Raw genomic sequence first — 23,168 nt, 5'->3', positions numbered from 1 at the left:
ACTTGGCAGCTGGCTGGTGTTGAAGTCCCCATGAAATGAACTCCCATTAAGTTTTTTCTTCCTGGAAAACAGTGCATCTTTAACGGTGACCTCATGCTGCACCAGTATGCGTAAATAAAAAAAATTCCAACCAATAAAACCATCACAGAGTTTTGAACAATCCCGCCCCGCCGCCCTTCCCGTCAAATAAAACTGCCTTTCTCTCCTTGACTGATATTCCATTGGTTTACAGTTTTGAACGATCGCTCACTGCATTATGTCCCACTGCAACATCCTGTTTCAACAGGAAATACATCAAATCAAGGAAGTAAAGGTGCCGTTTCATGGAGTCTTTAATCTCCCATCCTGTTCCTATTAAAAAGGTGGAGCAGTACACTGGTTTTAGTTTACACTGTGGTAATAACATCTCTCCGTATCTCTTTTACTGTGGCCACTGGGACTTTTTCAAACAACATGGATTACAGTGCAGCAACCAACCAAAGCAATGAGCCATCAGTATGGTTCTCAATGTACAAAGTGTTAAATGTGTGTGAAGATTTAAACAGAACATAACATACTCTATGTCATGAATCATCATGAGGTGACTTCACTTTTGGTTAGCACTAATAGCCATTTTTGTGCCAGCTTTGATAATTAACGTTATCAGACCATTACAGGAGATATTTTTGGCCAATGTAATCACATTATAAAATTTGATACTGGCCCATGCCCAATTCCTGGAGTGGAGGAGTGTTCAACAGACCAAGGCGACACAACACACATCACAGGCCACATCCAGTCAGATTCTATTGTTTCCTATAATGTAATTCATAAATACTAGACCAACTACGACTTGCTACAAACCATGAGCATGATTTAGTTCATGCATGCCTACAACTGTCCAAACTCAGTGTATATCAGGAGCAGACTGTGCCCCCGGCTCATAAACAACAGTGAAAAATGTAGACGTCTGCAAAAAAGGAACTTGTTTTGTTGCATTCCCATCGCCTGTGTGCCCCTTGTTGACAGGATGTAATATTAAGAGCTTGTTGAAAGGTGCACAGACAGGCTCGCTGTTGCAGTTTTGGCCCGGCCATTACTCACAAACCGTCTGAAAGTGGCCTGTCACCACCTGTCAGTGCTGGTGTGGGCAAAATGACAACCTGAGCCGATAAGTTGCCCCGAAGCCCGAGACACAGCACATCAATCATGTATTGTAGTACACTATATATGTGGAAGATTGCTCCTAAAAAACAGAAGCAGCGGAAGTAGCCCCAGGCTAGTCTAGTGTTAGAATTGCCTCGGGAAAGAACATGCATGTATGACACTGTATATAGTCAATGGTGAGTCAGTGGGCCCCAACTCCTTTGCTGACTCCTTGATCTCTGACAACTCTACCAGGAAACAGGGAGGACTAATTGAGTCATTTTTACTCTACCCAAAACAGAAATATTCTCAGGAATAGGGATAACATTCCCCGCACCACTGTGGTAGTGTACAGTAGCTCCAGTCCGATGAGCTGTGTGAATGCGGAGGTGTGTGCGGTGATGTTAACAAACCCCCTCGTAAATCTAAGGATGGAATACTGCCAAATACACCAGCGTTTGTCTCCCTCTCTTCCCCTCCCCATTTTCTTTTCATAACGTTTTGTGTGGGATAGGCTCCATCTGGTTTCAAAGTTTTCCTGTGAAGCGCTAACCGCAGTCTGTACCCTGCTGTGGAAAAAATAGATGTTTCTATCCAGCAGAGTTGCATGTCATTAGCCCCTTTAATGCTACAGGATCTGCTGGAAAGTGTTTTCTTTTTCACATGGTGAGACGCAATGGAACCCACGTAGAGAAAATGTGGTTAGCTATGGTGTGCAGGGAAGGCCTGTAGTTAGGATTTACAAAGTTCAGAGAAGGACGGATATTAGCCTTGGATGGTTGGATACAGCCGGTAGCATGACAACCTATAATGCTGGGCTATAAGATCGCTCACAGTTACAAGCAAATTTAAACAGACACTTCAGGGAATAATAAGACCCATCAATTCTGCAGCTAGGCTGGGTCTGAACGGAGGAGGGGGATTTCTGAATCAGTGCGCACCGGATACAAGAACCAGCCCTCCCCGTGAATCTCGACAGCTTTCTCAGGCCCCTAATGAGGAACAGAGAGAGGTCTTGGAAGGAGAGGAAGAGAGGGGAATTCATTTAAATGCTATTCCCCCTCAAGGCCTTGGGATTAAGGAGTGGAATGACTCAAGCCCCCACGCCCACACATATATATATATACACACACACACACGCACACACTCTTCAGTATGTGGCAGTGGCCAGCACTCCCCCTTAGCTGTGTGTGTGTGTAGACCTATGTGTCTCTTTGTTTGTGTGTGTTGTTGCAGGATGTCTCGAGGAAAGGACCGTACACTGTTCCCAATGGGTTTCTAACACCAGGCCCTGGAAAATCCCTGAGTTTCCACATTCCCACTGTGGCCGCTGCTTTGGCTCGCTTTAGTGTAACACATTCTAAACTAAACCAATAGAGCAACAGTAAGCCTTGGGCTATCTTTCCTCACACAAATGCAATTCAAAATTAGGTTTGCAGATATCAAGGAGGCGTCAGCGTTAAGACAGGACAAGCTAAATGAATCCAGTCCCTGGTTGGGTTAAAGACAGCACTGATCCAGAGAAAACAAAGCCGGTCTCACTTTAGGCCACACAGTGAAAACACTTAAACACTAAGCCTTAGCCAAGTAAAACTTTTAATTGAAATGACAAAAACTGAAAGAAACAGTCTGAATGTCAGGGCTGGACATACATAAAAGGAGGGAGGAAACTAGATGGCATAGTGTACAGTGAGTGTACAACATAAGTACACCTACTCAGTCCATTAAATAAACTGACAAGGTGAATTCAGGTGAAAGCTATGACCTTTCACGTATTAAATTCACATCAGTCATGGAAAGGAGATGCAGATCAAGGGGAGAATAGATTTTAATAGACTGTGCAAAAGCAGGTGCACCATAATGTTTTGTATAAAGTGTAAGTCAGCTTTTTCCAAGAATACTTAAAAGAAGAATACACTTTAGTGCCTTTCCAAGATTTTTTTGTAATTATATTTAACTAAAACTGGCAACTGATACTGTAGCTAGTAGCTACATTCATATGCCAACACACCGACATCATAGAGTGCAGTTCTGGTCTCTTAATCTGCGAGGATGGTCCTTTTGGGGGTTCTCTGCTGTGGTTGTAATAGTAGGGTGCTGGCTTCTGCCTCCCAAGAGGAGGTGATGGCAAACACTTAACACTATGAACCATACGGCATAACAGTTGCTTCCAGCCCAGTCCCTGTTGGGAAAATGATCCCCTCTGTATGTCTGTGGTAGTCAGAATAACAGAAATGTACCTCCAAAAAGTTCTGCCATCCCTTTCCTTCTGACAGCTCAATTACAACTCGTGACCAAAAATAGCCAACACAACATACCACGCCTCTTCCATTTGGCCATGTGCCGTTGTTGATCAGGTTGGATTGTGCGGCTCACTCTAGACTAGGGTTATGTCAGGTTAAGCATTAATGAGGTCGAGATGGATTCGATTCATGTTTTCCCTACTCCTCTATCTATTCACAATACCATGGTGTGGTTAAGATGTTGATATATCAGTTTAGTCTGAAAAATGAGATACAGAGTCTGATTATTGCGTATGCGCCCCAAACATCTACAGCCAAATGTTTAAAGCCAAGGGTATAGACAGGGTGGAAAATTAACACCAGCCATCAGCCAAATGCTACTAAATCTCTGTCTGTCGCCAAGTTTATCTATTCTACCAACCACTGTGACAGGGAACCATCCATCATTTGGAGGTTTTATTCTTTCTAAAAACCAAAGTTGGCTGGTAAAATTGTGACAGTAGCTGCTGAATTTTAGGATTTACCAGAGACGGTGGCCTGTAGGCAAAAAAGTTTGTGTCCTTCTCTGATTGCAGGCTGGAAATCAAAGTGCATAATGACCCAGTCGGTCAACTTGAATCTAAGCCCTTATCCTACCCTGAATCCCATCAGCCCACCAGGCTGGCTTTCCTCCTGATCCACAGTGTATTAATTCCCCAGCATCTCATGGGCACACCTGTCCCTATGGCTTGCTGCTATGGCAACCCATGTTAATTTTTCAGACTGCATGCAGCCAGGTTTTCAGCTTCCATCCTCCCTTTCATTTTATGTGAATCCATTACTGCAACAAAGCGAGACAAAGACACAGTTGTGCACTCACACGCTCAACTAATCCCCCCCCACCCCCCACCCCACCCCACACACACACACACACACACATACACACACACAACCCCCACCCCAAACACACACACACACACTCTCTGGCACATAGGCACACAAACACAGGGTGTACCATGCGCACAGTGTATAAGGTTAACTCTCATCATTACTGGCACAGACACACACACACACACAGCTACCCACCCCCCCCACCCCCACCCCCAGCAAGCACACACACACACACACAAAAAGGAGGCAGGCTACACATGCTCAGTGCATGAGCACGTAGGTACACTCTGAGTTAATCAGCTTGTACTGCTGGCATATTCACAGCCATTCACGCTTAAAAAAAAAAAAAAAAAAATACCCAGCTGCTGACTTTCAGCCACACAATAAGTGGTCTAGAAAGACTCTTCGGTGGCAGCATGCCTTTCACAGCTTCCAATTCACAAAGCAGCTTGACTGTTCCAGACACGACCCAGCCACACTCTTTCTCTTCTCACCCCCATAGTGGGTGAATGTGTTTGTGATGCAGGCCCTGACATGCCACATATACAGCGGAGAAAAGCTATCAAAAGCAGGAAGTCGAGTATAACAACTCTCTATTCTAGTCTTACTGTAAACACAGCAGCACATTTCTATACGTGACAACTCCCTGAAGCCCCAAGTGTAATTTGAGGTTTGAAATGTACATCTGCTTCAAAGAAATGGAGCATGTATCAGATGGCAGAAGATTTGGCAGCTTGATTTATTTGCCCACAAAAATGACAACAAACTGCCACGCTGGTGGAATACTCAGTGTCATCTGTGAAAAAAAACATGTACCATCTAAAAAAAAAAGCCTGTGGACTGTTTATGTTGATCATATAGACTATTGACTCCTTAACTGTAGAGTGGGATTCTCTACAAGAGCAACAAACATTCAGGTTGTCTGACATGGAGGACAAAGAGCCGAAATGTAACGCTGTTACATTGTTGCTGCATTCCAAAAACTGCTATTGGTTTGATGACTTTTGTAAATAATAGCTTCTTATGCCTTATGTTGTCGAATTCCTTGTCATTATGCTTGCTAATGAGTAAGTCCCCTCAATACACAGCACTGATATTGAGAATTTACATTACATAGACCAAACACAGAAGATCTTGTTGTGGGAGACTCTTTTAGAGGGCCAAAGATATTTCTGTGCAGGTCAAAATTAGAGAACGTGGTGGTGTGCGTGTTATCTACTGCAGTGGTTCTCAAACTTTTACACGATGCCTACTCGCGACCCCCATTACAGGCTTCATTATGCAGAGTGGTGAACAGTTCGACCAAAATGATTTTCCCTTTTGAGGTTATTCCATTTGATTAATTATCAGAGGAGGCCTAGAGGCATAAAACTATTCAGGATTTCACAAGAAAAAGCAAAAGTAAAAAAACTATTTTTAAACTAATTAATTTGTATAGTAGAAATATGTTTTTTTCCCTATCCCATAAATCATCTCGCGTCCCCCCAAAATTATCTCACGACCCCCTGGAGGGTCCTGACCCCCAGGTTGAGAACCACTGATCTAGTGTTTCCTGATGTAGGCGTTGCCATGGATCAGGTTCATGGAGTAACAGTTTGAAGTTACCTGGAGCGATAAGAGGCTGGGCGCTGACAGCGGTGACACTGCGGCTCATGTTTATAGCTCGCACTTCCGTCACCACTGCACTGTCCGCCTTCTTCCCTCCTTCAGACGGGCTGTCGGAGGAGCCGGCCTTCCCTCCTGCAGAGGCTCCCTGGGTCCCCTGGCTGGGGTTCTTGATGAGCGAGGCGGGCTGGATGGGCACAGGCGTCTGCTTCAGACTCAGGGCCTGCAGGGTCTGCGTCTGAGAGGAGGACGAGGTCGCCCCCTGCTGGCCACGGATGGCCAGGTTCTGGACCTGATTCTTACACACAAAGAGGGAGATTATTGACACAAATAGATGCATTAAGTAGGTAAGAGATAGGCTAGGATTTCATTCATAGGTTATCAGGAGTCTGTTTATTCTAAAATGAATGAAAATGAAGTTTATTCTTACATTACATGATGCCTTCGGTCTTCCAACAAATGAGGCATATTGTCTCAATTGCAATAGTGTATTAAGGTTATACTGTTAATATTATAGCTATAATTAGATTTTGTTTTTATTTATTCATTCATTATTTATCTGTTAAGTGCATGGTAATATTTCCCATTACCGTTTGACACCCTCTAGTGCAGGTTTCCAGTTACTGCAACAACTTTCTCTACACTTGTGAATGTTATGCTCACTTCTGCATTTAAACTTGTATTTATTAGAGGGATACAACCCAGGAAGTGGCATTATGAAAATGATATGCAATTCCATATGACAGGAAGCGAAAGAATCTACCATTCATGGCAACCAATGAAAATTTGACCAAAATAAAATATATGCAAATACTTCACATGCTACCTGTGAGGCCTGTGCGGAGCTCTCTGATTGGACAGCCGTCACCGTGGCTGTTGGGGTGAAGATGAGCTGCGGGGAGAGGGGAACGGCCCGGCCGAGGCTCCTGGCTACCTGCACAAGGTTACTCTGCTGGGCCTGAAAGCATCACACACACACAGATGAGAACTATGAATGAATGAGTGAATTAATTAATTAATTCTTCTCTAATCCATAGTAATTTGTAAAGCCAGAATGGAAAAACATACGGCCACTAATTGAATTAGTCCAAGTTGAGGAAGCTGAGGAAAGGTTAAAGAATCCTGTCACTTGTTTTGAGAAACAGAAAAATCTTGGTCACATTCTTTCATGTGTAAACCTGTCCATAACAGTACAGACTAGCAGACCTACAGGTATGTTCATAATTTAAAAAAATGAACATACTGATGCAACTCTTTGGTAGAGATTATTATGTTACATATGCAGCTTTGTTGTTAACAACTTATAGTTAGGTTAAGGTTTTTGTGTGGAAAAACAACAAACAAGCAAAAAGGAACAAATATTTGTGTAGAACACAACACAAATTATATGCACTAACAAAACACCACATGTGCTAAAACTATACCAGGAATGAAAGCCATGGCAGTCTGCACAGAGAAATATGTTTTGATGTCTGCCAGAAGCATCACACATAGTTAACAATGCTGTTTACTCGCTCATAATGAGAAGGCAGCCACAGTCTGTGTTGGCACACCAAGAGCCAGCAGCACAACTCTCGCCAAAATGAAACAGACAAGTTACCCATAGCCAGCTGTATTAAAATAACATGCCAATGAGCCCGGGCAGTAAAAAACGACTTTATCCACATTCAACTGTGTTTAAAAACAACTGGACTTTTAGCTACAGCTTGGAGAACACCTGTGACCTCTGAAAATGTCCTCAGTGCATTCATGCACATTCAAGCCATTCCCTGCAGTGTTTATAATGAGTCCTCTGGGGGCGGACAGATTACCCTGACCACCTCCCTGGCGGCCTTCCCACCTCCTCTGGTGGTAAAATGAAAATAAAGCACACCATTTACTATGGAAGAGTAAGCATGCATGCATAACACGCACGCCAAGCACAAAACACACACCAAGCCTCCAGAGGAAAAATTTGAGCTCGAGTATGCCTGGTTGTTTATTCATGCAGTGTGTGTGTGTGTGTGTGTGTGTGTGTCCTTGTGTTTATGCATATATGCACACTCCTGTAAGTGTGCCAGTGGCTATGCTCCTTGTGTCCGCTATCTCACCATCTGTGCACGCAGGTACATCTGTGCCTGGCTGGCCGTGAGGGTGGGGCTGGACGGGCTACCCAGCAGAACGGCCTGCTGGGAAATACTGGTGGGGGCGGAACTGACGCTCTGGGCTCGGCTGATTAGCTGTGCTGCCGCTGGGGAGGTGGTCAGGTTGATCTGGGGTCAGAGGAGAAGAGAGACCAGGATGATTAGGTTCTAAGACTTACCTTTCCACTACTGGCATGTATATCTTGTATGGAAACTGGAACATCACTTTTTGCAATAGACCAGTTTGTTCTAAGCTACAGATATTGAACGTAAAAAGCAGTTACTGTACTACTGTACCACATGATATGGCTGGAGGGGTGGAGAAGAGAGAGAGGTGGTTAGGTTACAAAACCCTAAAATCATTTACGATACAACTGTCAATAATCCACTCACAAGAAATACATGCAGACTTGCGTTCTAAAACATGATAAATCCAATTTGAGAAAAAAAATGCTGATTTATCATTCAATATCTCTGAAACAGAATATCTAAAATATAGAGTAAAAGCATTATCATTTTGTCAACCAAGGACTCAAGCACACACGCTTACCTACTACCCTTTTAAAAGTCCCACAATTTAATTTTTACTATCAAATATTTTGCAAGAGTAGGCATCTCATTTTTCAAATGGCAGATATCTCATTTTGGAATAACACTCTTCAAATACAAGTGTGAAAGAGAAGTGGAAAAGTATACGAGAGCTGCTGAAGTGTAGGGCCCAGTTTCCGAAAAGCATCTTAGCGCTAATATCAACTAATATAATCCAATGGACAAAGATGATTTAAGCGCTAAGAAGCTTTTGGGAAACTCGGCCCAAGACTGTAAATTGCACTCACCGTAGCCTGAGAAGATCCTGTTTGCTGTGATGAAGTGCCGTTCTGTGAAGAGCTTTGCCGGCCAGCTGCAATGCTGGCCTAATGCAAGGCAGGAGGGAAGTAAGAGGGAGAGAGTGGAAACGTGATTAAGAGACCATAGAGGATATTTTGGTCAAACATAACAAGTTCTGATTATATTATATCCCACTCTGCATGAAAATGTCTTCCAAATTACAATTTCATGAATGAAACTGTCAAACCATTAGTCAATAAGTTGCTACATGTCAGTGCATTTGCCTTTTAGTTGCCCATAGAGAAAAACACGCAGTATACTTTTATCACACATCTCAGCTCTACTTTTACATCACTGCCACGGAGCAGTCAAGCAACGATTGCTAAAAAACTGATTCAGAAAAACAGACAAAAATAACTTTTTCCTGAAACCCTCTTTGCAGCAGGTAAACAATAACAACAACAATCATTAGCATGCAAAAATGTGAGAATGATTGTGTGGTGTGATGACCGCATGCTTCCCGCTCATCCCCCGGTGTGCTGACCTGCTGTACGGCGGCCAGGCTCTGGAGCTGAGCGGTGCTGAGGCTGTGCTGCTGCTGGAGGGCTGCGGTCTGCAACATCAGATGCTGCTGCTGAGCAGCGTACATCTGCTGCAGGTACTGTGCCGCTGTGTTAGGCTGCCTGTGTAATGCCTGCTGGATTACCTACGTATGAGGACAGACAGAAAGAGATGGGATGGGTTGCATAATGTGAAAATAACCTGCAGAAGATTTTCTAAGGGTTTCGTGTGCATGTAATGAATTTAATTGAGTATATACATGAAAGTATAAATTTAGTGAAGGCAAGGAAAACCACCAGTGTGAACAGTACATTAGGAATTTAGCATTTCCCAGGTCATTGCAAGCAGACTGAGAGATAAATACGCTTATGGCAAGTCCATCAGTTTGTGCATATAAATGTGCAATTCATGTCTGTGAGAACAGCCTCGCAGCACATCCTTCACCTTACATAATGGAACTAATCTCCCCCACTGACGACGTCTCTCCTCACCCACCTCACGCATCTCTCAAGTTGACTGACAGCCTCGGGCTGGTTGCCAAGCAACCAGAGAGCGAGGTTGACCTGTGGTCCATTGGATTACAGAACCATCCTGACCCACACCTCTTGGTATGAGGGTCAAAGGAGCCTAAATGCAATGGATACATCCGTTCAACTCTCACTGAGCATAAATGACCAGCAGTCCTTTATGCTGAGTGGGCTGGTTGGTGACAATAGTGCTTGCCTCCTTATTGTCAGCAGGTCGAGGACAAGGAAAGCAGGATCGAATAGGCCAACGTCCTCCCATCACAGCATCAGCATTACAAGTAGAGTGGACCTTACTCAGGGAAAGGATAAGCCTGTGTAGGTCTCCAGGGGGTCAAGAGCACTAAAGCACAGGACAAAGGCTGCAACTAAGAACTGGAGCTGCTTTGAACAGCAGTCTTCACTTCAACTTGGATAGATCCTCTAAAATGCCCATTTAATTGTATTTCCTTCATCGGTAGATTGAGTACACACACATCTAACAACATAATTGCAATTTGAATGCCTTTTGTTTGATTTATTAACTTGATCCATGGAATTAAGTGTCGAATTAAGTGTGGTCTGAGCAGCACAAGACAGGCCTTTATGTGGTTTTGTGGGCACCAACAGAGGGCAGTAGAACAGAACAAAGTAAACTTAACTTTCTCTGCATTTGTACAGTATATGGGTGTAGACTAATCAACTTTGTATATTTTGTGTGTATATGTGTCTGCACATGTGACAACAAATTAAAACAATTTTATCACAACACCAGGGAACCTACCTGTACTGTCTGTCGGTCAGGTATCCCACTGTAGACAGATATCTGAGGCACCGCCTGTCTCCCTGTAGTAGTACTACTACTGGTACTACCACTAGTACTACTACTACTTGTAGTGCTAGAAGTACTACTACTGCTGGCAGCGGTGGTGCTGGAGGTGCTGGTGCTGGAGGCGGTGGTGGTCCCGGTGCTGCTGGCCGTGGAGGCGGGGGCCCCCGGCTCACTCTCCATGGTGCCCTCTGCTCTTCTCACCTTTGACCCCCGGCTCTTCTGAATGGCTCTCCTGTGCCTGGAAGAGAGGAGGGCAGCGCATGAGCAGAACCCCATACCATATGATAGCTTCTTTGGGACAGGATAATAACACTTAATAAATAATGATAATACACACGTCTGAACACCTATGCACAACAAACTCTGATAAAGGAAGCAGAGGAGATTGGCATTTTGCGTCCAGGACAGCGAGCTGTTGTAGGGCGAGTTAAGTAATACCCTAAAATTCTGCACCAGCTACAAGACGGAAAACATTTTCTTTGTGCTTGGTTCATTGGGGAATTGTTGACCAAAACATATAAATGGATTATAGCATAAGTGCTACTCCCTGACTCTCTGTCCTGTGAAAGAGATTTTGGACTATTAATTTCTCGATATACCACACTATCTGATAATCTCATCATCCCGATGTACCAGCTAAACTAAACATAAAAGTTTAGGGTATTTGCACAGAGATTAACCATAGATGTGCTAAAAACTAATTATAGATTATATAAACTAACTGGTATAACAGAATACAATGCTAAAAAAAATGCAAAAGACAAAAAAGAAAGATAAATATTGCAGGTGAGATGAAAACAAACCAGCAACAAGGGGCTTATAAAAACATCACAACTCCAAAAAAAAAAATCAAGCGGACAAGCAAAGGCACAACTGGTCTGGAGACAAGCTAAACAACAACCAAAACAACAGTTACAGAACGGTACAATCATACGGAGACGGAAGGACAGCAAGACGCATAAAATGGCAAGGTGAATAAATCAATTCAATTAGATCTAATAAAGAAAATCAAGTCGTAGGGGAAGTGAGAATGAGTATGAGCATGTTCAAAGAGAGAAAGCATTTTACAAGGCATTACATTTTTAATCTTATGTTGTGCCATAATCCATTTTTGTCTGTGTGTATGCAAGCTCCTCCATTAGTCTAAGTTAGTTTGCCTAACTTTTCTGTAACCAAAATGCAATTTAGGCTCAACACTCAAAAACTCTTTTCACAAATTCACAGAATAATTCAAAGTCATTTGCATTTCTGAATGAGATTATGATCATGAGGAGTGGAATGTTAGATTTTTTTGTCATGAAGAAAAACATATTTTGGAATATCACTACAGCATATCTGACAATATCATTGATTGGACAGCCTCTGTTAACAATGTTACTTTGGGCACATAGACTTTTAGGCATGGCTGACAAATGTATTTAAACTCTCAACTAAAACTCTGAAGCATATGGTTTCAAGATGGACTGACAAGAATGATGTTCATCATGAAAAAGTTCAGCTAAGAAAAGAAAACCTGAGTAATGCCTTAATATTTCACACGGTTATTAAATGTTGATGGAATGTTAGTGGATTAGGCTAGTTGTATTCACATTGCCAATGAATCGACATATCAATAGTTTGAAATATAGGCTTAGGACCTGTCTGCATTGTCATTTGCATAATGCTGTGCTATGTTGCCATTTAGATTCTGTTGCCAAATTCAGTTGTTTCTTTGCTTCTCATCTTTATTTTTGTCATTTATTTGCTTTTGAGATAAGATATTTTTAGAAGCTCTGGGTTATTTTTCTCCTCTCTCAAACTAGTAATTTGTTTTTAAACAATTCCCTTCTGTGTTTTATCACTGTACAAATAAACTGAGCTAAACTGAAATTGAAGGAATTCAGCACAAATTTACTGAGGGGACCAAACAGTTTGAACACTGGAAAGACACGTCCCACTGCCCCGCTTATATCACACCTATGCTATTCCTAGATGGATATCGCTGATTTGGAGAAGTTTTATTTCTTCAGCCCTCTGCTCCTTCCTACAGCATTCTAACTGACAGACACCAATCTGTATTAGAAGGACATGAGCATCAGCTGGAAAATGAATGATTCTATTGAAGTCTGTTTTCACACTGAAATTCATACCAGAAATGTTAAATCTAATTTTAGGAGGCCGTTTAAATAAACTATCCCTGCAGTGTTCTAAGATTACAACCATAAAGTTAGTTTCTGAAACACTATCCAATGTGTGTGCAGTACTTCTGCAAAAACTAAAAGTGGAGGTGAGGCAGAGGTGGTGAGGCTGGTTTGAAAAGCACAAAAAATGCAATTTAGAAAGCTAATGAAATCCAGTGATTTTGGCGAAAAAGGCCAAGTAGCTGCCTAACATCAGTCTCTACCCTAAATTATCTTGAATCCTGGGCCGTTTCACTTAAACAAGCACACATTCATTTGGTGAAAGTTATAGGGAATAGGGAAGGGGGGGCAGAGGTTGTTTCAAATCTGTGGCCCAAAAATTTTTTAACCCCAGGCCAAAGACCGCCCCATCTTTTTCAATGTAGGCGTAATTACTGCTCAAACTCCACTGATATAGGGCTAGCCTACAAGCCTAATCTCCTTCTTAACAGCAGTTAGTTAAACTCTATGGTTCTGTGGCTCATACAAAAGTAGCATACTGGGTCACAACCAAAAGTATGTGACACAAGAATATCTAATCTACTCTAGACAGCCTTCCTCTTCTGAATTCATTTCTCCATGTCAGTCATCAGCATGAAGGTGAAGAGAGAGGATGATTTAAAAGCCATTTTAAAAGGGATGGTCCCCTGGTACCCCGATATCCATTAGCACAGGAGGAAAAGGTTCAGAGCTCACCAGGCAGATGAGATGGAGGGCCCCAGACAGCATGACAGGTGATGCTACGAAGCTGAGAGGATGGGAGGGGAGAAGGGAAGGAGGGGATCTATAGACAAGAGGTGGAGGTAGATGGGGAAAGATGAAGTGTTTGCTAAAAGGGTATAAAGAAAGTAAAGAAATTGTTTGATAAAGCCGAGGTCTAGCACAAGAAGAGGAGATTCAAAACTCATCAAGTACATGAGATGGTGGTAGTAGAGGTGGGGGTGGAAGTGTGTGCGAGTGTGTGTGTGTGTGTGTGTGTGCTGGGGGATTCAAACTGCATGACAGCTGATGCAACAGAGCCGAAAAGAGAGGCAGAAAAGGGGAGGATGGAATTTCTAGCCTCGGGGTTAGAGGTGTAGGTATTAAGTTATAGGGGGTGGAGGCTGGTAGGAAAAGAGAGCGAATGAATGCGGGCCAGAGGGGTGAAGGTTGAGTGACTGGGTTGTGGATTTTAAATGGGTTGGAGTGGGGAGAGGGTGTGATGGAAGTAATTAAATAAGGAGCAATGCCGCCGCCATGCCGCAATTCTTAAGCTATTTCCTCCCCCTCATCCCCCTATTCTTCTGGCTGGATTAAGGAGCACAGCACACTTCTGTTCTATAGTCCACTCATGCCACAAGACAGACTCATAAACAATCTGAAATCTTCATAAACCATATGCTATTCCTGAAAATGGCGAAAGCAGAGCAGCCCGACATGGAGTACACAACTTAAACAGTCAATGCCAAAAAACTTGGAACTTCCTGCAACCTGGAAAATTTGAATTTGACTTTAGAGCAAAATAACGTTATTATAGGTCAGCTAACTAAAATTAAAACTAAGACTAAAACTAAAACTGAAAAATATTTTAGTAAATTCTAAAAAAAATCTACTAAAAGAACTGAAACTGCAATGTCTGTAAGTAAAACTAAACATTGATGAAAAATTAAAGGAAAAACAAAGCTGAAAAACACTATAAAAACTAACTGAAACTCAACTGAAATGGACGTCAAATTTGGAAATAAAATAAAAACTAATTGTATAATACCCCAAAACAAAGGAACCATAAACTTCGCATTCAGCAGTGCCTGTCAAATTTCACAACGTCTAAATATGCCTCTTATAATTATGCCTGTTTGAGAAAAAGTAATGGCTGACATCCAGTCTGGTTAGAGCGGCTTTTTGGTTGTAAACAAAGCACCATCACTGCCAAAGCTTGCCTGCCTTTATGCCTTATGTAGTCATTTAAGCCTTACATCTGAGCCTCATTGCCTCCTCATGTATGAAGGGAGGGGAGGGAATCCCCTCTGGTAATGATGCCTTCTGCCCCTGTCTTACTGAGAGGAGTCACTCATCCATCAGAGCAGGGGTGCTACAGAGAACACCCCCCACTCCTATCCCGAATCCCACTTCCATATCTACAACTGGAAGCCATTCTGTATTGAGTTGGTTTGGGGAAAAGCTGGTGCCCCTGAAAAGTGGTAAAGCTACTGTGTTTGAGATCACAGCAAAGAAGTACCAGCAATCTGTAATACATTGCATAGAACTGGCCTACATAACATAACTGCCTAACAATTTTAAGTGCTTGGCAACCCACACCAGAGGACTGTATTGATCTACTCATACCGGCACTATGAGACCATAACAACCGACTGTCAGATTTGTGTCTAGAGGATTTGCATAGCCTGCAGGATGAGAGCTGTTAAGAGACTTTCAGACAGACTGGCTGTCTCTACACAGCTAAGAGCACCGCAAGGAGGATGCAGGAGCCTCCATCAGCATCCATCCTTTAGTCCACGTCTAGACAAATTATGATGACCCACATTAAAGATATACCACAAGAACACATTTGTCAACTGCACAAATCGATTGATGTGCGATAATGGCTTTAAAAAGCCAGGAGATGCAGAGAGAAATGCATGTGTGTGTTTGGGGGGTGGGGGTGCTCTGCTGCTGAGACAAAGCCCCCTAACCCTGGTGCTCCTACCTTCTCTGGCCCCCCCAACGCGATGCAGGGGTATGATGCCCCATCCCCCGGGAGTGTGCTGTCCTCCTGCAGGATGTTGCTCTTCTTTGTCTGTCTAACTGAGTGGCTGGCTGGTTGGCTGAGTGAGTGAATGAGTGAGCGTGTGCGAGTGTGTTTCTGTGGTGTATCCAAACCCCCAGCCCCTCTTGTCTACCCCCAACACACAGCTAGCTCGTCGTCCCAGCATCAACACCCCACTCCACCAACCAGGCCCCGGCCTGCCTCCTGATTATGTGGTATCCTAGCGACAGCCAACGGGGTGCCTATGGAATCCCCGTGCAGAGCAGCATGCTGATTGGACAACAGGATCCTCCCTAATGAAGATGATGGTAATGATTTTACTCTGTCTCTCCCCTCCCCCTCCACTGCTGCCAGAATACTGAAATTTGTAGGATGCATAGACCCTCCACCATAGAATGGAAGCTAGACTATAATCATCCTCAAATATTTTTTAAAACACAAATCCTAATTATTAGAGGTATTGCATAAAAAAGAAAATTCTGCGATGGTAAATTGCATTTTGAGTATAGTCCAAGTCTGAATAATTGAAAACTGAAGGCTCCATTTCAGTATATCATATTTGAACACTGGGCTACAGCACAGACCCATTTGAACCATTTAGGTGACCACTTTCACAAATAACCTGCAGCTTTAAGTGAGCCTATTTTGTATCATAACATTTAGCCGAGGACAAGATCAGTGACTTAAATCCAGAGTGGAGATCTAACCCGTCATCTTACTAGTAGGACAGTAATCATCATCAATTTTGAGATGACTGAGACTGGAATAAAAGGAGAAGGAGAATAAAAAAAAGAGAATTCTGGTCCTCCAAAGAAGCCCATTACCCACCAATTTCCTATCATGTGGGGTAATGGCAGACCAAATCTGTATCAGAGATTAGCCGTATCATGGTAAAGCCTCACCCTTAAAGCTCTAACACAACTAATTATATAAATCATAATCTGTGAGGGACATGGCAGTTAACTCACAGCGGGAAAATGAAAAACCACCTCATTACAGCAGTTCTGGATATGAAACGAAAAAGAATAGGGGTAGAAAATTACAATCCCCTCATAAATGTGAAATGGGATAGCTTCGCAGTTGAATTCAAACCTCTGCTTAATGACAACAGCTTTCATTTATGCGGAATAGGCTAGATAAAACCAGAGGATAATGGCATACTCATGGTCTGCCCCGCCACATTAACACGCCACCCAACTGTCTGGCTGTATGAAATGTAGCCATTTGAGTCGTTTGCTGGTGCAATGTGGTATTGATTGGGGCCAACCATGCGTGCACCTCATTGATTATGATCTTCTCATTAGCATATAGATTAGCTGGCGCTGGAGACAGATATGCAGGCCGCGAGTCGCACACTTGGCCAGGGGATCTGTGCAGCAGAAGGGGTCACAATAGGATGGAAAGAATAGGGACGGGGTGGCTCGTTTTGATACGAGCTACTTGATGATGCACCTCAAGATTTGACAGCCCCAGGCCCACAATGGCCATGAGATGCTAGGGTAAACAGAGAATGGTGACGGTGAGGGGCGGGAGTAAGGGGCGGGAGTAAGGGGCGGTCTAGCGGGGTCTTTAAGACAAACAAACCCCGCCCTCAGTTCAATGGGCATTCAAGCACATGATCAATTCCAAGAACGCTAACGCCTAATAAGGTCTTCTGGGGAGCCATCTAAAAGAAAATAAATGATCTAGGCACTATATAAGCCCTAGACACTGCTTTTGGATTCCTGCATCAAAGATACAGCCAGAAAATGGGCTGCAACCTAACCTTCAAAATATATCACCTCCATACTATTTTGATCCATCTAAAATCTTTGAAATGAAATGAAATAGCAAGGGAAATAGCAGAGGCCTAGCCTAGTTGATTTGTCTAATATCACGGTCCTTAATAACAGCAAAGAATTTCTTCCCTTAAGGGGCTAGCGAGATTAATTTGTTTTGTTTGTCTGTCTCTGTCTAGCGTCAATTATTTTTCAGTGAGGAGTGTCTGTTCATATCAGACAGGGGAGATATGCAAGCATCTGTCTCCGCCAGACTGTTATACATTTTGATGGACAGAAAGTTCAAGCTTGTTGAAGTTTTTGAAACATACAGATATGTGTCAGATTTGTCACCGTCTATTTATTGCAGGAGTATTCCTCAAGTTCATTTTTTGAAGAAGACGGTGAACCAGGCTAGTCCTTGGAGGAGGCTGATATTAATGCAGAATATGCAATCCCTCTGTGGTACAATTTCACTTGCACTAGGATTTCATTAGGATTACAAAAACAAGCATAAAACTGAGACACCCTTGCACAATGTTTTCGATGGGTTGACGATTCGCTTATGAGCATAAGATGAGCTAAAGTTAACTTTGGTCATTACGATTACATTGAGAGCTCCAATTCCAGATCTTACCCATGGACAACAATGCCCACCATCTAGCCTATTTTCTGCCCAATTTGTGATGGATGATAGGGGTTGCCCCTTAAATCTCAACAGTAAAAGTGAGCTTATCCAGTATCCACATCATGTGGCCTACAAAACAACATTTCCTTAGAGGGACTATTTGGTAAGTGTAGCTGGGGTCATCCCCTGAGACTGATGATGGTCGAAGGGTATTGTCCAAACATAGTGAGCAAGGCACTGCCTTTGTTAGAGTGTGTAAGACACAGATAACCCCTGATCCTGAGGCCAGATTGGTCGCCTAGCTGTAATTGAGCCATCTGACTCAGATGGACCTCTTCTTACACAGTTGAGTAGACCAGCACAAAGAGACCCTGGCTGCTTTCCAGGTAAGTGTGCTGAGCTTGTGTGCATGTCATTCCAGCACATGCAGCCACACACTGTGCAAATACAAAACACTCTCATTTGATTCTCCCCAGAGGACACTGGTCTTTTTCTGTTCAGCTTCATTTAGACATGCCCACGTCTGTTAGGTGCAAACCCCACCCCCGCAAGAATGCCACTGGGTGCTAAAATCCCTCTGATTCTAATAACTCCCAAAATAAACCTGGAGAGAAACAGACAGAAAACCAGAGAGACAGACAGAGAGGGGGCGACAGACAGACGGAATAATGAAAGATTCTTTCTCTGATCTATAAATATCTCCGTTAAATAGTTTTCGCAAAGCCTGCAGATTAGCAACATGCTTCAATCGAGACTGTTCTATCAAAGCAGTCTCTGAGGCATCACTCTCAGGCTTTTTCAAACCAAGAGGAAAAATAGGTCAGGTATGAGCCAAGATGGTGTGCAGCAGCACAGGGAATTGAAGCGCTTTCCTGCCTTCATCAGTGACACGCACGTTACATTTATGTCAATGCCAGCTGTGGACCAGCCAGCCTGTCTGGCCCTAAGGCAGGGCATCAAACGGTGTACTAGGCCAAAACATAACAGAGCAGCCCCTGGGTCATTGGAGACTCATTAATTGTCCAAGAGTTTGGGTGGAGCTTAATAGTGAGACCTACAAAGATACAATCCATACTCACTCTTATATGGGTTAGATGTACTCAAAAACTAATGTCACCCCCTCATTAGTCTATGAGGTAGAAAATGAGTGCCCTAATTTTTTTCTCTGAGGGCAACTTTTCTATCCATCTGCACATAGTTTTTAATTATTCGCTTAACAAAAATGTCACATCTTGATAGCGTATAATCATGTAAACTTCCAATCACTTCCATAGCTGCTTAAACTGTTACAACACATCAGTTCCAGTGCAAAGGTCAACTTTATCTTCAATAAGCCTCTTTTCCCTGGGATGCAGTGGAGGATCATCATTGGCTAAGGGTGACCTTTGACCTGACATGTTGTGAGATACTCGTGTGCTATTCTAGTGCGTTCATCCAAAGCCTATGGATGGTGCAAAGTTTAAGAAATATCTTTGACATTTGCCCATATTAATGAATGGCTTACCAATGTTTATTAAGCCTAAAGCAGTTATAACAGAGGTAACTTAAATTGCAAATTGCTCATTTTTCCCCAATCGAAACTCTGATGACAGCAAAATCATCATCAATTTTCCTGAGTTCAGCTGTTAATTGAAAAGCTTGTTTGTGTAATGGCACGGGAGCAAGGGAAAGAGGGAGGGACAAGGATAGAGAGGTTTTGAATTGAGCAACTGCGTCTATAAATAGTATGTCTACTGTTGTTCACCTCCACAGGACTATTTGAACTCTGAATCAAATGGTAGCCTCAAGATACTCACTAATCGTGTTCAATTTTAACAGCTTATGTACGTATCTGTAAATAAGTTTGCTTGGAGTTGGAGACAGGCACGAGGTGAGTTAGTTTGACATCAACCACAATTTAGGTTTTCTTACTGCCAGTTGAGGCTCAGCCAAATACTCTCAACCAAATGAAGACAACTTGCATCTCATAGCTTCACTTACGTCTCATTTTTAAGCAGCTAAAGCAGGGGCCACTTATGTGCACCAAGAAAGACAGAGAGAAGTGCGATGATTTTTCAGAACAAATATAGTGACCTGATTAGCTTCTCTACAAGATTGTCAGATATTTTAATTTCACTGAGCAGGACCACAATTTTAGGTCACATGCCACTTTCGTTTTTAAATGCCACTGACAATGTCATTTACATACTACAGTTAAGGCATTTAGCTGTTGTTCTTATTCAAAGCAAGTTAATGAATTAATGAGTGAGTAAACAGGTGTTCAGTGTTTTTTTTTGTGCCACAATCACAGAATAGGCTACATGGCTGTTGATGGACACACTAGCTGTTGCAGTGATCAAACCAGCCACCTTATAGTTATGGTAGTGCATCAGGTTGGTATCATCCCAATGAGAGCATCCCTAGGGATGACACCTATGCACAAGGAAAGGATCAGTCCAACTATTTACACCTGAGAAAAAGCATAAAACCTCTCTGATGATGATGATGATGATGATGATGATGATGATGATGATCCCTAATGGTTGGTTGTGGACAAGGTAAGGGAAAGTAGAGTATGGCCAAGGGCACATTAGGCAAAACATAAAGAGATTGGAAGTTCCATGAATGCAAAATGCTACATACCAGTGCACAAATGAACAAAGGTCCATGAATTAGCAAGGGATAAACACAAAAAGGGCTTATATAGGCTACATGCAGCTATGCTGGGCACATTCAGGCCATCTCACATCTCACAATGATCATATAGCCTACCTTAACTAAATAGCGAGGATTCTGTGTGCATCTCGCTCTCTCTAAATCTTGTAGCTTTTTCATAACACCCAATAAATAGCATAGAACAAGTCATTTCAATAACAGTTTACTGCATTAGACCAGGTTTCAGCTATATGAATGGCTGTGCAAAAAAGTATCTCTGGCTGATTCTCCCAGGGCTGTATGACCTCAGGTTCAGAGAGACTCATAATAACACCTTGCTGTCATATTAAGTGGATAAAACAAGCCTCCCCTGCAATTAACCTCAGAGGCCTTGAGGAAATTGTAGGAGCTTCTCTTTAGAGCCTGTTGCAGCGTTTTATTCTTGAAATAAGCAAATTACTGGGCATACTCCGACCCACTTGAGAGTTCAGGCTGACTACAGATAATAGGAGGGGGTGTGTACAGTCGCAGACTGACTGAACACAGACACACGCTTGAATGAACCTGAGGGGGGCTCATTATACCCAATTCTATTATTTTGGCCACATTTGGGTCACTGGAAGGCCATGGGCACATTGCTCCAGTACTATTAAAGTGTAGTAGACCATTAGTGCTTGTACTGTCCCCGGTACAGACGACCTGCACTTGTCAAAATAACTAGCCCCTCCTCCGTGCAAAAGGTCATGACCCAAGGGACAAAGTTGAAGTCTCGCACAGGACACTTCGTTAATCTCTTTCAAAGTGCTGAGGCAAAGCAAAACCTAAATCCCCAATAATTAAACGTTATTGCTGGTTGAGGCATGAACCAACGTTGTGCTCTTCGCGACAACTTTCATTCATATAGCCGATTTCCCCCCCATGACACATTATGCATTCCTTTACAAGCCGATCCACGCAACATAACGGCTAACGCTGTTTGGGTTGTATATTCGTCACTCTACTGGTAGTTTCTTGTACTATCTGAGACTCTGTTGACTACTGTTAGCCGTGAAGCTAACGTTAACGTTAGCAAGCAAGCAAGCAAGCTAGAATGTTGTCTGTCTGCGGTGCTGCTGCCCCGGTAACGTTAGTATGATATTAGTATCGAGTCACGCGTTCCAACACACGCACACGCACACACACACACACACACATACGCACACACACAGTCTCTGACCCTCATGTCACCCGTGGCATAGTGTACCCAGAAATAAATGTACTGTCGCCATACCTTTAGCGTGGGCCTTGTAGCTACTTCTCTTGCTGCCCACTCTCCCTCGCTGTTTTTCCTGATATTCTACACCATTTCTGGATGTTGGTTATATCCGACAGTCTCGGAACAGACCAGCGCCAGTAGAAGAGCAGGGGTGGGCGAGAGGAACTCTTTTCATTTGCATTCCAAACCTGGTCATGTGACGCGTATCCGACCAATGATCAGAGAGAATAACATTTGACCACACCCCCCCGGCCCTTCAACCACCCCCCGCCCCCTTGTCTCTTGTTCCATGCGCCTGTCAAGTCACTTCCACTGTCATGATCTCCATAGTAACAAAAGGGGATTTAACCCTTGCTCGCGTTTTATTTGCACTGCCTTTTACTGTATCGGCGAAGGGCTTACGCACTCTAAAACAGTGGTTTCCAAACTGCGGTCCAGGAACCCCCAGGCATCCTTAAGGTGGCTCCAGGGGGTCTCCAGCAAAATAATAACAATAATGTGATGCTTCATTGATCCACAGGGAAATTGCCTTTCACTGATCCCCTCCAGGAAGCTCAGAGCTCAGGATCAACTACAGCAGTGGTTCTCAAACTTTTTGGCTCGTGACTCCTTAAAACAAAGTGATGCCTACTTGTGACCCCCAATCACAGGCTGCACATGCAGAGTGGTGAACAGTTCACCCTAAAAATTGTTTTCCTTTTTCAGGATGTTTCATTTGATTATCAGAGGAGGCCTGGAGGCTGAAAACGAGTCAGTATTTTCACAAGAAAAAAGCAAAAATAACACATGATAATAAATTTGTATCATAGAAATATATTTGTTCCTATCCCATAACTCATTGTGCGTCCCCCTGGGGGGGTCCCAAGTTAACCCCCCGTCTGAGAAGCACAGCTCTACAGAACAGCACCCCTGCAGCTGGTGGGATTCATGTCTTGCTCAAGCACACTTCAGCAAAGTGGATGCTTGTCAACACAGGGGGCTTGAACCCTGGTCCTCCAGTTAAAGGGCAAGCTCCCTACTTACTGCTACCATACTGCTTCAAAATGAAGATTAGTTCAATTTCAATTTCATTTGCTAGCAGTTATCACAATGACAAGATGAATGACACTGGCCATAAAATAGAGGTTTCCCTCTACACAACTAATATCTTCTTAAATTGGCGGGATCCCTGGGATAAAACCTTTACGAAAAGGGGTCTGTGGTTTAAAGTCTATATGGGGGCCCTTGATATGAAAAAGTTTGGGAACCCCTAGTCTAAAATATTAGATATAGTAGAGATGCTCAGTGTGCTGAAATAGA

General features: G+C 43.1%; 1 protein-coding gene across 1 annotated transcript in view; it reads right to left on the bottom strand.

Moving 5' to 3' along the window:
- phc2b (polyhomeotic homolog 2b (Drosophila)) overlaps nucleotides 1-22,000 on the bottom strand; it is a 33,788-nt gene extending 11,788 nt beyond the window's left edge. The window contains exons 1-7 of the mRNA XM_071903937.2: nucleotides 21,885-22,000; nucleotides 10,643-10,928; nucleotides 9,339-9,500; nucleotides 8,803-8,880; nucleotides 7,934-8,095; nucleotides 6,670-6,801; nucleotides 5,844-6,141 (exon numbers count right to left, since the gene is read on the bottom strand). Coding sequence (XP_071760038.2) covers nucleotides 5,844-6,141; nucleotides 6,670-6,801; nucleotides 7,934-8,095; nucleotides 8,803-8,880; nucleotides 9,339-9,500; nucleotides 10,643-10,870 — 1,060 coding nt within the window. The 5' untranslated portion in view covers nucleotides 10,871-10,928; nucleotides 21,885-22,000. The remainder of the gene's footprint in view (nucleotides 1-5,843; nucleotides 6,142-6,669; nucleotides 6,802-7,933; nucleotides 8,096-8,802; nucleotides 8,881-9,338; nucleotides 9,501-10,642; nucleotides 10,929-21,884) is intronic.
- Between the last annotated feature and the right edge of the window lie 1,168 nt (nucleotides 22,001-23,168).

This window comes from Centroberyx gerrardi, chromosome 5, assembly GCF_048128805.1.
Source record: "Centroberyx gerrardi isolate f3 chromosome 5, fCenGer3.hap1.cur.20231027, whole genome shotgun sequence".
Taxonomy (NCBI): domain Eukaryota; kingdom Metazoa; phylum Chordata; class Actinopteri; order Beryciformes; family Berycidae; genus Centroberyx; species Centroberyx gerrardi.
Note: the sequence above shows the minus strand (reverse complement) of the source record. Positions and strands in the feature narration are given on the sequence as shown.